Genomic DNA, 14,319 nt, shown 5'->3' with positions numbered 1-14,319 from the left:
ATGAGAAGAAAAATCCAGAAAATCACATTGTAGGATTTTTAATGAATTGATTTGCAAATTATGGTGTTAAATAAGTATCCATTTTGAGTGCTGCAGAGATGTTTATCCTTCTGGAAGCTTCTCCCATCTTCACAGAGGAACTCTGGAGCTCTGTCAGAGTGACCACCCAATTCTTTGTCATCAAATCAAATGTATTTATATAGCCCTTCGTACATCAGCTGATATCTCAAAGTGCTGTACAGAAACCCAGCCTAAAACCCCAAACAGCAAGCAATGCAGGTGTAGAAGCACGGTGGCTAGGAAAAACTCCCTAAAAAGGCCAAAACCTAGGAAGAAACCTGACCAAGGCCCTTCTCCCCGATTGCTCAGTTTGGCATGGTGGCCAGCTCTAGGAAGAGTCTTGGTGGTTACAAATTCTTCAATTTGAGAATGATGGAGGCCACTGTGTTCTTGGGGACCTTCAATGCAGCAGAAATGTTTTGGTACCTTTCCCCAGATATGTGCCTCGACACAATCTGTCTCAGAGCTCTACGGACAATTCCTTCGACCTCATGGCTTGGTTTTTTGCTCTGACATGTACTGTCAACTGTGGGACCTTATATTGACAGATGTGTGCCTTTCCAAATAATGTCCATCGATTGAATTTACCACTAGTGGACTCCAATCAAGTTGTAGAAACATCTCAAGGATGATCAATGGAAACAGGATTCAACAGCTCCATTTTGAGTCTCAAATCAAATGTTTTATTGGTCACATACACATGTTTAGCAGATGTTATTACGGGTGTAGCGAAATGCTAGTCTCATAGCAAAGGGTCTGAATACTTATGTAAGGTATTTCTGGTAGTTTTTTTTATAAATGTGCAACATTTTCCTTTGTTATTATGAGGGATTATGTGTAGACTGATGAGGATTTTTAAAATTTATCCCATTAAGGCTGTAACGTAACAAAATGCTGAAAAAGTCAAGAGGTCTGAATATATATATATATATATATATGTATGTATGTATATATGTATGTATGTATGTATATGTATGTATATATATACAGTGCATTCGGAAAGTATTCAGATATATATATATATATATATATATTTTATATATTTTACACATATACTGAACAAAAGTATAAATGCAACATGTAAAGTGTTGGTCCCATGTTTCATGAGCTGAAATAAAAGATCACAGAACATTTCTATATGCACAGAAAGCTTATTTCTCTCAAATATTGTGCACAAATTTGTTTACATCCCTGTTAGTGAGCGTTTCTCCTTTGCCGTGATAATCCATCCACCTGACAGGTGTGGCATATCAAGAAGCTGATTAAACAGCACGATCATCACATAGGTTCACCTTGTGCTGGGGCAATAAAAAGCCACTTTAAAATGTGCAATTTTGTCACACAACCAATGCTACAGATGTCTCAAGGTTTGAGGAAGCGTGCAATTAGCATGCCGACTACAAATATGTCCACCAGATCTGTTGCCAGAAAATGTAATGTTAATTTCTCTACCATAAGCAGTCTCCAATGTCGTTTTTGAGAATTTGTCAGTACGTCTAACTGGCCTCAAAACCGCAGACCATGCCAGGTCAGGACCTCCACATGTGGCTTCTTCACCTCCAGGATCATCTGAGACAAGTCACCCAGACAGCTGATGAAACTGTGGGTTTATACAACTGAAGAATTTCTGCACAAACTGTCAGAAACTGTCCCAGGAAAGCTCAGCTCGTCATCCTCACCAGGGTCTTGACCTGACAGCAGTTCATCTTTGTAGCAGACTTCAGTAGACAAATGCTCACCTTCGATGGCCACTGGCACACTGGAGAAGTGTCCTCTTCATGGATGAATCCCGGTTTCAACTGTACTTGGCAGATGGCAGACAGCGTGTATGGCGTTGTGTGATCTAGCAGTTTGCTGATGTTAACGTTGTGAACAGAGTGCCCCATGGTGGCAGTGGGGTTATAGTATGGGCAGTCATAAGCTCCGGACAACAAACACAATTGCATTTCATCAATGGATCAATTGAATGTACAGAGATACCGTGACAAGATCCTGAGGCCGATTGTCGCGACATTCATCCGCCGCCATCACCTCATGTTTCAGCATGATAATGCACGGCCCCATGTCGCAAGGATCTGTGCACAATTTTTGGAAGCTGAAAATGTCCCAATTCTTCCGTGGCATGTATACCCACCAGATATGCCAGCCATTGGGCATGTGTGGAATGCTCTGGATGGATGTGTACGACAGCGTGCTCCAGTTTCCGCCAATATCCAGCAACTTCGCACAGCCATTGAAGAGGAGTGGGACATCATTCCACAGGAAACAATCAACAGCCTGATCAGCTCTATGCGAAGGAGATGTGTCACACTACATGAGGCAAATGGTGGTCACACCAGATACTGGTTTTCTGATCCACCATTTTTGTAAAGGTATCTGTGACCAGCAGATGCATATCTCTATTCCCAGGCATGTGAAATCAATAGATTAGCGCTTAATGAATGTATTTCAATTGACTGATTTCCTTATATAAACTGTAACTCAGTAAAATCGTAGACATTTTTGCATGTTGAGTTGATATTTTTGTTCATTGTATTTATCCCCTTATTTGTGATGGCACAAAACTACCTCCATACTTCTATTCAATTGTATGGGTTACCTTTAGATGAATCCTGTGTGACACTTGTAGAGCAAAACCACCATGTTCGGAAGCTACAGACAGAAGTTGGCGCATCAGCGTTACCGACTTCAGACGAGTCCCTTGACATTTGTTGGGGTCGTAGAGCGAAGCGGAGAACACCATCGTGTTCGTGAGAGTCTCACCTCTCCATAATAGTTTTTAGGCCAAACCGTTCAGATGCTAGAGGTTTTCGTGAGATCTGACAAACACCACTGTAGCTCAGCCACCTTTACCACAGATGGCCGGCATAGGCGGATGTGGTGGATTGAGTTGCAGCCCAAGCAAAAAAGTTTAAACTGATGGGGATTGCTTATTATTTTATTATGTTACGTAGATTGACACAGGTGCTGGGGTAACTCACAGTGTTTCTGGTCCAGGAGATACAGGAGCCCCAGTCAGGCAGTCTTTTGAAGTTCCTCTTGTGGAGGAGAGGCATGACTGTGGGGGGGGGGGGCCCCCCCAGGTGGTCTAGATAAGCGTTGAATTACAACACATTTGTTTGTATTTTTCATTTACAAGTCACAGCCATTATCAGTAAAAAGCTACACATACTGTTATAGTAAACTACAGTAAGAGCTTATCAAAACCTGATAATAGCATCGTTTTAGCCTGGGGTTTATACAGAACACATCTTCAGTGTGGACTCTTTGCTATGAGGACTTACCAAATACTGATCCTCTTGTTGACACTCTCATTGAAGAACACATAACCAGAGACAGAGTGCAGACAAGACCAAAACTATCAGGAAAGCTTTCCAAGGGTACATTTCTCTGATTTTCTGATGGATTTGAAAAGCTATGTGTTTTTCCAATGAAGTTACAGTTCTTGCTCCATGGCTGAGCCTGTGACACCTCATTTAGAAACAGTTACAGTGTAAGACAGCTTCACTACAGTTTATACACACCTTACTTTTGTATTTAAATCCCGTCAAACAATTCTTCCGTTCCCTTCCAGTTGTGTGTCCAAGTTAAGAGTGTTTGGTTCCTATTTTCCATGTCTAGTGAAGTCATACCCCCCCAAAATGTTTTATACTTACCTTACTTTCATCATGTGTTTGAATAGGTTTATCCTTAACACATTCCCCTGTTCATGGATGTCTCTCCTTTTTTGCAGAACCACACACACACACACACACACACACACACACACACACGCCTTTACCTCAATAAATATGACAACATCTGTTTTCTCTCTGACCGCAGCATTGTATCCCTGGTGACGTCTATCTACCCAGTTACCGATCTTCTTCACCCCACTTTACAGCGCTTTGAGCATGTGGAAAAACGCTATATAAATCCAATCAATTATTATCTGAGCAAAAAAAGACACTTCCTGTTTGTGAAATTTATTGTAGTGGTAATATTTACTGTACAAAACAGCTTGTTCATTCAGTGACGTCCTCACTACGTCTGCTGTGTCTTTGGTGTTGTCACTATCTATCTGAAATTATAAACTGGCTGCTTCCAGCCCTGAATGCTGATTGGCTGAAAGTTGTGGTATATTTAAGCAATAAGGCCTGAGGAGGTGTGTTATATGACCAATATACCACGGCTAAGGGCAGTTCTTATGCACGACACAACGCGGAGTGCCTGGACACAGCCCTTATCAGTGGTATATTGGCCATATATCACAAACCCTGAGGTGCCTTGTTGCTGTTATAAACTGGTTACCAACGTAATTAGAGCAGTAAAAACATATGTTCTGTCATACCCGTGGTATAAGGTCTGATAAACCTACCACAGCTTTCAGCCAATCAGCATTCAGGGCTCAAACCACCCAGTTTATTATAGACTGTATACCACAAGTATGATAAAAAAAAACTACTTTTACTGCTCTAATTGCATTGGTAAACAGTTTATAATTGCAGTAAGGCACCTTGGGGGTTTGTGATATATGGCCGGATTGCATCGTGCCTAAAAACAGCCCTTATAGCCGTGGTATATTGGCCATATACCACACCCCCTAGGGCCTTATTGCTTAATAGCATTATCTGTGTCACTGTGAAACACCTACAAACCCAACATCAAACAAACAGTATCAAACAACATTGTCATAACTGTACATATCATACAAATTCATGATACAAATGGTTTCTCCAAAGAATTGCCGACTTGAAATTCCAGACGACGTCGGCAAAAATAGTATTTTAATGTAAAAAGTACCGGTGTGTAAAACCAGGAGCCAGATGTTAAAAAGCCTCTGTCCAGCATTTTGTTTAAAAGGCAACGATATAGTATACCATTGATAATACCAGTCCACTTTTCTTTCATTGTGAAATTAGACCACAGGTGTGAAACTCATTTGAATGCTTTGTGTCATTGGGTGAGACAACAGAGCAAAAATAAACCACAGATCATCCACAAATAGTACTATATAGTTGAACAGTTCATATGTTGACATACTGTATTCATGGAATCATATTACGCACTATACAGTCATATGGCTCAGACACGATCGGTTGTCAAAACTTCCTTTTGGGTCCAATGCTAGTGACCAGTAGTGTCAATCCACAACCTCTGAACATGGCAGGTTCCTTCCACATCTTCGTTCCACCATGGAGCTCAGGTGGGACTCTTGTGGGTCTGGAGGCCTAGAACATCCAGTCCCTGTGACAACTTCCTGGTCTGTGGGGTTATGGGGGGCTGTGAGGGGTCACCCCTCATTGAACACACCCTTGAAGCTCATGTGGCTGGCTCTTGGTGAGCCTAGATGAGCTGCAGTAGTGAGCAACACCAATTTCCTGTTCCTGTGATGACAACATACTGTCCCAAGGACTTCCTATTCCTGTTTCGGCCGGTTGCTAGGAGATCTTGCAGCTGTTGCCGGTGCAGCTCTGTGCGGCCGCCGGGCTGAGCTGCTGAGGGCGAATACATTTTTTATTTTTCAGCAGCTGGCCTCCGGTCCTCTTGGTGGCGATGTGGGTGGTGTTGGTGGTGGTGACAGAGTAGGAGCTTCCGTGCATCATGCGGGCATTGAGGCCGTTGGCCATGGAGAAAGACTTGAGGTGGGACTTGAGGGCCAGGGGGAGAGGAAGCTTGTCAACCAGGTGGACAGGGGTGCAAGACACGATGGAACGACAGCACAGGTCCTGGAGACTCAACACTAAGAAAGACAGAGAAGGGGAGGAGAGAGAGAGAGAGAGAGAGAGAGAGAGAGAGAGAGAGGGAGAGAGAAAATATTTAACATTTCACAAATAGCAATAATACACCATGAGAGGGCACTGTTGGGTTAAACAGAAACAGAGAGAGAGAGAGACAGAAAAATACAGAAAAAGAGAGAAAGGGAGGGAGACACAGAGAGAGAGACAGACAGAGAGAGAGACAGACAGAGAAAAACAGAGAAGTTGCTCTAGGCTCAGTGTTCACTGCCTCACTCACCTTTGTTGGGTCTCCAGAGTCTCTCCATACCGTGCCTCATCAGGACAATCCTGGCCAGCTCTGTGAAGGACTCTGTGATGTTGAAGTTGCACAGCGGGCTGACCTCGAAGAAGGTTACCCCTAACCTCTCAGCGTACAGCTGGGCCTGCTCCGTGGTCACCTGACGCTTGTAGGCCAGGTGTAACCGGTTACCCACCAGGATCTTGGGAACTCCTGGTGCATGCTGGGTAGACAGGAAGGGAAACAGAAAGTGGTGAGGCACAGATTCTGTTAGTACACCGGGATGGATAAGAGTGTGTGTGTGTGTGTGTGTGTGTGTGTGTGTGTGTGTGTGTGTGTGTGTGTGTGTGTGTGTTGCTTAGCATTCCTCCCTGTATTCCCTCAAATACATGTGGCAATAGAAGGGGGGCATGAAGCTTTTCAAGAATCAAATCGTTGAGTATTCTACCATATGTGATTTTCATTGAAGTTGAATAGTATTATTCACAAAACATGGACCATCTTGGAAGTCTAACTCTGTGTGTGGCTAGTTGAGTGTGGGTGAGTTGTTTCGGAGCAGAGGCGAGAGGCGTGGGATGGAGTTCTGAGAAGGTTTAGTCATGCTCACAAGCAGATATTGAGCAATGTGTCTTACATCACGGAGCAATAGAGCGATTCAGTGAGAGTGCCTCAAATAGCGCCATGTTCCCTTTAAAGTGCACTACTTTTGACCGGAACCCTTTGGGGAATAGGGTGCCATTTTTGGACACAGAAGTGGTTTGCCTACTCGGAGGAGGCGATTGATCGATGTCTCTTACCTCATCTATCTCCTTTATCCATCTGTCAATACCATCAAAGGACCATCGGTTGGTGATGTCATAGACCAAGATCACACCCTGAGAGAGAGAGAGAGAGAGAGAGAGAGGAGGAGAGAGAGAGAGAAAGGGAGAGGGAGAGGGAGAGAGAGAGAGAGAGAGAGAGAGAGAGAGAGAGAGAGAGAGAGAGAGAGAGAGGAAAAAAAAGAAAAAGAAAGATGGGGAGGGTTATTGTGAAAATAGAGAGACATAACACAAGAATAAAATGGTACCTAGCACGCACTCTAAAACTCTCTCTAAGGGGAGATGCACATTATAATATGTAACATTGTGTACAGTAGGCTACTTAAATTAAATTGAGGTCAGAGAAAATGAAACATACTATTCCGTTAAATGGGGGAAGAGTGTAAGCTGTAAAAAGGGAAATGCACATTACAGTATAAATGCAATTAGCTAGAGTAGTCTGTCCAACTGCTATTATGTTTTACTGGCACCGGTGGCACCAGCAACGAACACTGAGGATTCAAGCCAATTCTCCATCAGCATGCATTCTATAGAACTGTTAGAGGCCAGAGACTTGTGAGTGTGACTTCTATTTGTTGTGCCCTGACCGACCTGCCCGCGAACAGGCAAACACACACACACACACACACACACACACACACACACACACACACACACACAATTGAACTCTGATGACTATATTTACGGTGTGTACATAGTGTTCAAGAAGCACATCTTTCTGCCTCGCTATGGCAGGGGGTGCCAGTGTAACCATGGTAACAGCCAGTCTATGGTTGGTAACGGGCAGATTAGTAATAGGTTTTTTTTTTAAACAACAAAAAAACTTTATTCACAAAGTCATTTTCATTCATCGCCTGGGAGGTGCGAATTCTCAGTAGCTGATCAGCAGTGGTTCAGGATTGGGTAAAGCCAGTATGATTCAGTAGTAGCACATCAATGATGTGGTTGAACTAAATTAACTTCCTACATGGTAAAAGGACTGGATCCACTAACAATTTATCATTCAACTGTTGTTTTTGAACAGGCCCACCCACACCCACCCATTCTGTGACATTTCCACAGGAAAGGATGACAGGGTCAATAGTGATGTTGCTGATATACAGATGGATTTGAAAGCATGTACAAACAACTCCCATGTCTCTATTCTATAATATTAGCACAGCCAGTAGGCATATTTATTTATTTTTATTTTACCAGGCAAGTCAGTTAAGAACAAATTCTTATTTTCAATGACAGCCTGTGGGTTAACTGCCTGTTCAGGGGCAGAACGACAGATTGTACCTTGTCAGCTCGGGGATTTGAACTTGCAACCTTTCGGGTACTAGTCCAATGCTCTAACCACTAGGCTACACTACCGCCCCAACATGTATAGGCTACATGTATAGGCTACATGTATAGGCTACATGTATAGGCTACATGTATAGGCTACATGTATAGGCTACATGTATAGGCTACAGCAGTTTTTACAGGTCGTCTGTGGTGGTGATCCTAAAACATTTTCATAACAGGCTGCTATGTTCATTATATTGAAATTCTCAAGCTATTTTTTTCCTCAGAGATTAAATCTGTCCTTTGAGTGAGGTTTTCGCAAAACCAAGATTTTATGTTTTATACATGAGGGTTTACTCTGCAGTAAAACATGTTTTATAAATCTACTGTGCAGTGTTCAACAGCAGCAGCATTCCCCTGCTGTAAACACTGTGGTATTTCTTTTCTGATTGTGAAGACTGACCCATTAATCAAACAAAGTACTGAAAAATGCTAAACACACTCTTTTTGGCACACTCAAACACAATCACACACACACACACACCTGTGCTCCTCTGGAGTAGGAGCGGAAGATGGTGCAGAAGCGTCCCTGGCCAGATGTGTCCCTGAAACAACACACAAAGTTAGAGGTCAGGGGTTAAAGGGTCAGCAGGTCAGACACCTGTTAATCAAATCACACAGCATTCCACCCTTAATCTCACAACCTTATTCAGGGCAAGGCATCTGGGTCGTTCCACAACTTTTGTGCCTTTTGAAAAGTGTAACTTGGTATAAAAAACAACATTTGATTTCAACAAATTGTAACATTCTGTCATTAAAAGCACATATTCAACTTCATAAAAAAACAAGTGACTATGGTTGACCGTACCAGGGTTGATGATTGCATTTTAAATCTCCTTGTGACCTGGGGAATGGAAGCTTGTGTGCAACAGGGAGTGGCAATTGAATGCATATTTCCCCAAAACATTTAATTGGTAACAGCGTTGACACGTTTTGCTCAACACGCTCATTTTCCCACCACAAAACACCAGAAAATGACCAAAAAGAGTAGAACCAGCGCTCTTGCTTTTAACACCATGATTTGACCAGTGTTTCTTAAAAAAAAAACAAAAAAAAAACAGGAAGTAACACCATATTAAATTGAGAGTTCAGTTCACATAACAGTGCTGACCTTAAAATGAGGGACACTGAATGAATCACTAATCACATTAAATAAATCATAATCTTCAGAAATTACTTTGTCAAAGCAACAATAACAATAACTAATGCCTTTACAATGATGGTGAAACATTGAGAAATGTTTGGATCAAGTGGGTTGAAATCTTTCTAGAAGTGACACAGGATTGACGGAGGGAATTTCAGCATGATTTAATTCTCCATGTGGTCTACAATGCCCGTGGAAAGCCTACACTCCCTTGACATGTTTTAACATTTTGTTGCGTTACAAAGTGGGATTGAAATGTATTTAATCGTATTTTCTTTTGTCAACGATCTACACAAAATCCTCTGTAAAGTCAAAGTGGAAGAAACATTGTAAATGTTTAGAAAAACACTAGAATACCTTGATTAGATAAGTACAGGATATGCACAGGTCTTCCTGTTCGCTAACCATCAGAAACTAGCCTGTATCAACTGCTGCTTCCGTAATATTGAGGTGTAAATCTGTAACATAGATGCTGGGAGTCAGGAAGCAGGTGGAGAGTTTAATAGAATGTGAACAATACAAAAACAGGAGTAGTGTCGGGACATGGAAACAGCGTCAATAACGCCTGATGGGAAATAACAACAGAGGCCAATATATATATCAGGAAGGTGGTAGAGTCCAGGTGTACCTGATGAGGCCCAGGTGTAACTGATGAGGCCCAGGTGTAACTGATGAGGCCCAGGTGTAACTGATGAGGCCCAGGTGTAACTGATGAGGCCCAGGTGTAACTGATGATGAGGCCCAGGTGTAACTGATGATGAGGCCCAGGTGTAACTGATGATGAGGCCCAGGTGTAACTGATGATGAGGCCCAGGTATAACTGATGAGGCCCAGGTGTAACTGATGAGGCCCAGGTGCAACTGATGATGAGGCCCAGGTGTAACTGATGATGAGGCCCAGGTGTAACTGATGAGGCCCAGGTATAACTGATGATGAGGCCCAGGTGCAACTGATGATGAGGCCCAGGTGCAACTGATGAGGTCCAGGTGTAACTGATGATGAGGCCCAGGTGCAACTGATGATGAGGCCCAGGTGCAACTGATGATGAGGCCCAGGTGTAACTGATGATGAGGCCCAGGTGTAACTGATGAGGCCCAGGTATAACTGATGATGAGGTCCAGGTGTAACTGATGATGAGGCCCAGGTGTAACTGATGAGGTCCAGGTGCAACTGATGATGAGGCCCAGGTGTAACTGATGATGAGGCCCAGGTGCAACTGATGATGAGGTCCAGGTGTAACTGATGATGAGGCCCAGGTGTAACTGATGATGAGGCCCAGGTGTAACTGATGATGAGACCCAGGTGTAACTGATGAGGCCCAGGTGTAACTGATGATGAGGCCCAGTTGTAACTGATGAGGCCCAGGTGTAACTGATGATGAGGCCCAGGTGTAACTGATGAGGCCCAGGTATAACTGATGAAGAGGTCCAGGTGTAACTGATGATGAGGCCCAGGTGTAACTGATGATGTGGCCCAGGTGTAACTGATGATGAGGCCCAGGTGTAACTGATGATGAGGCCCAGGTGTAACTGATGATGAGGCCCAGGTGTAACTGATGATGAGGCCCAGGTGTAACTGATGATGAGGCCCAGGTGTAACTGATGATGAGGCCCAGGTGCAACTGATGAGGCCCAGGTGCAACTGATGATGAGGTCCAGGTGTAACTGATGATGAGGCCCATGTGTAACTGATGATGAGGCCCAGGTGTAACTGATGATGAGGCCCAGGTGTAGTTGATGATGGGCAGCCAGGGCGAGTTAGTAAACCAACGACGTCGAACACCGGAGGGGAGGAGCAGGAGCAGACGTGACTATGTGTCTGCTTATACTTTCCGTCATTTTAATAGGCTATTTGTTAGTCAAATTGTCTATAATTAGATAAAGTGGGGCAAAAAAGTATTTAGTCAGCCACCAATTGTGCAAGTTCTCCCACTTAAAAAGATGAGAGGCCTGTAATTTTCATCATAGGTACATTTCAAATATGACAGACAAAATGAGAAAAACATCCAGAAAAATCACATTGTAGGATTTTTTATGAATTTATTTGCAAATTATGGTGTTAAATAAGTATTTGGTCAATAACAAAAGTTTATCTCAACACTTTGTTATATACCCTTTGTTGGCAATGACAGAGGTCAAACGTTTTCTGTAAGTCTACACAAGGTTTTCACACACTGTTGCTGGTATTTTGGCCCATTCCTCCATGCAGATCTCCTCTAGAGCAGTGATGTTTTGGGGCTGTTGCTGGGCAACACGGACTTTCAACTCCCTCCAAAGATTTTCTATGGGGTTGAGATCTGGAGACTGGCTAGGCCACTCCAGGACCTTGAAATGCTTCTTACGAAGCCACTCCTTCATTGCCCGGGCGGTGTGTTTGGGGTCATTGTCATGCTGAAAGACCCAGCCACGTTTCATCTTCAATGTCCTTGCTGAGGTTTTCACTCAAAATCTTACGATACATGGCCCCATTCATTCTTTCCTTTACACGGATCAGTCGTCCTGGTCCCTTTACAGAAAAACAGACCCAAAGCATGATGTTTCCACCCCCATGCTTCACAGTAGGTATGGTGTTCTTTGGATGCAACTCAGCATTCTTTGTCCTCCAAACACAACGAGTTGAGTTTTTACCAAAAAGTTCTATTTTGGTTTCATCCATATGACATTCTCCCAATCTTCTTCTGGATCATCCAAATGCTCTCTAGCAAACTTCAGACGGGCCTGGACATGTACTAGCTTAAGCAGGGGGACACGTCTGGCACTGCAGGATTTGAGTCCCTGGCGGCGTAGTGTGTTACTGATGGTAGGCTTTGTTACTTTGGTCCCAGCTCTCTGCAGGTCATTCACTAGGTCCCCTCGTGTGGTTCTGGGATTTTTGCTCACCGTTCTTGTGATCATTTTGACCCCACGGGGTGAGATCTTGCGTGGAGACCCAGATCGAGGGAGATTATCAGTGGTCTTGTATGTCTTCCATTTCCTAATAATTGCTCCCACAGTTGATTTCTTCAAACCAAGCTGCTTACCTATTTTAGATTCAGTCTTCCCAGCCTGGTGCAGGTCTACAATTTGTTTCTGGTGTCCTTTGACAGCTCTTTGGTCTTGGCCATAGTGGAGTTTGGAGTGTGACTGTTTGAGGTTGTGGACAGGGGTCTTTTATACTGATAACAAGTTCAAACAGGTGCCATTAATACAGGTAACGAGTGGAGGACAGAGGAGCCTCTTAAAGAAGAAGTTACAGGTCTGTGACAGCCAGAAATTTTGCTTGTTTGTAGGTGACCAAATACTTATTTTCCACCATAATTTGCAAATAAATAAATTAAAAATCCTACAATGTGATTTTCTGGATTTTTTCTCTCCATTTTATCTGTCACAGTTGAAGTGTACCTATGATGAAAATTACAGGCCTCACATCTTTTTAAGTGGGAGACCTTGCACAATTGGTGGCTGACTAAATACTTTTTTGCCCCACTGTACATGCAGCTTCTCTTTTGTCATTATATGTTGCCCTAGAAGACTAAATAAACCCTTACTCACCGGAACAAGGTCATCAATTACAGAATGAATGCTAGAATCTAGTTGACGTCGGTAAAGTTCTACCAGCTGTGAAAACGACCCAACATGTTTCTGATAAGATTTTAGTTCTGCATTGGATGCATATTTTATGTAGTTGAAATACTCTCAGCATTTATGATTCTGATAAAGACAGCACTTGTACAGACGGTATCTAACTGCGCATTCATATTCTCTCAAGATGCTGAAAGAAATAAATCATATTTCTCCACTGCTGTTCCTGAGTCAAAATGTACATTTGGGGTATAATTTTACTACAAGAAATGCTTAATTCTGTAGGAGTTAATATTACGACTATGTGAGAGGTTGTAGACCTACAGTCAGTGGCCTGATTTCAGTTTCCTTGTAAACCATCTGAGCAGAAGGCAACAGTTCCCTTAATGTGCCATAGGCCTTTTTGAAGTACCCTTATTGTGACTGACATTTGTATAGAGCCTCACCATCATCACATGACATGGGCACTGCTATCATCCTCTTTTACCACTTGACCAAATCTTTACCAAACATTAGACAACTGTTCTGGCCCTCCTTCTATAACATTAGACAACGGTTCTGGCCCTCCTTCTATAACATTAGACGACTGTTCTGGCCCTCCTTCTATAACATTAGACAACTGTTCTGGCCCTCCTTCTATAACATTAGACAACTGTTCTGGCCCTCCTTCTATAACATTAGACAACTGTTCTGGCCCTCCTTCTATAACAACTGTTCTGGCCCTCCTTCTATAACTACTGTTCTGGCCCTTCTATTTATTTTCAACTTTCATTTCGCAGCTTTTCTCTTATTGAATTAAATTCTGACATTGTCCTTTTTGTCTCAGTGGATCGACATTAAATAGCCTAACTGGTGTGTAGACTATTTGGGACACAAAGTTAGGCCCTAAAGCTTACGCACTAATGCCAGATAAACAAAAAAGTATGAAAGAAAAACCTCAATGTAGCCTATAGATATAAATTGCACAAGAATAATACAATACTGGATTTAAAAAATGTATTATTTTCTCTTTATTCAACCCCCACACCACCACCAGCCCTTCATCCACACAATAGTTAATGACCTTAAACTGGGACTGTGGGTTATGAGTCAACCCCCACACCACTTTACTGCCTTGTTGCATACATACGCCCTGTTTTAAAATATTTTTATTCTGTATATTTGTATTATTTTTACTCTGTCATTTAGGTCATTATTGTGGAGTCACTACAATGTTGCTGATCCATCCTCAGTTTTCTCCCATCACAGCCATTGAACTCTGTAGCTGTTTCAAAATTTCCAAGGGCCTCAATGTTACCATCCCTGAGCAGTTTCCTTCCTGTCCTGCAGCTCAGTTCAGAAGGACAACTTTGTGTCTGGGTGGTTTAATACATCATCCACAGCATCATTATTAACTTGGCCATGCTTAAAT

The 14,319-nt window shown here is 42.8% G+C and overlaps 1 protein-coding gene across 2 annotated transcripts in view; it reads right to left on the bottom strand.

The window, feature by feature from the left end:
* Positions 1-4,004: 4,004 nt before the first annotated feature.
* LOC135523409 (ras-related protein Rab-40B-like) overlaps positions 4,005-14,319 on the bottom strand; it is a 39,320-nt gene continuing 29,005 nt past the window's right edge. For both annotated transcript variants that reach the window (XM_064950059.1, XM_064950060.1), the window contains 4 exons: positions 8,689-8,749; positions 6,855-6,932; positions 6,058-6,280; positions 4,005-5,782 (listed from right to left, as the gene is read on the bottom strand). In XM_064950059.1, coding sequence (XP_064806131.1) covers positions 5,481-5,782; positions 6,058-6,280; positions 6,855-6,932; positions 8,689-8,749 — 664 coding nt within the window. In that variant the 3' untranslated portion in view covers positions 4,005-5,480. The remainder of the gene's footprint in view (positions 5,783-6,057; positions 6,281-6,854; positions 6,933-8,688; positions 8,750-14,319) is intronic.

Source organism: Oncorhynchus masou, chromosome 31 (genome assembly GCF_036934945.1).
Source record: "Oncorhynchus masou masou isolate Uvic2021 chromosome 31, UVic_Omas_1.1, whole genome shotgun sequence".
Taxonomy (NCBI): Eukaryota; Metazoa; Chordata; class Actinopteri; order Salmoniformes; family Salmonidae; genus Oncorhynchus; species Oncorhynchus masou.
This window is presented reverse-complemented; position numbering and strand designations above follow the sequence as displayed.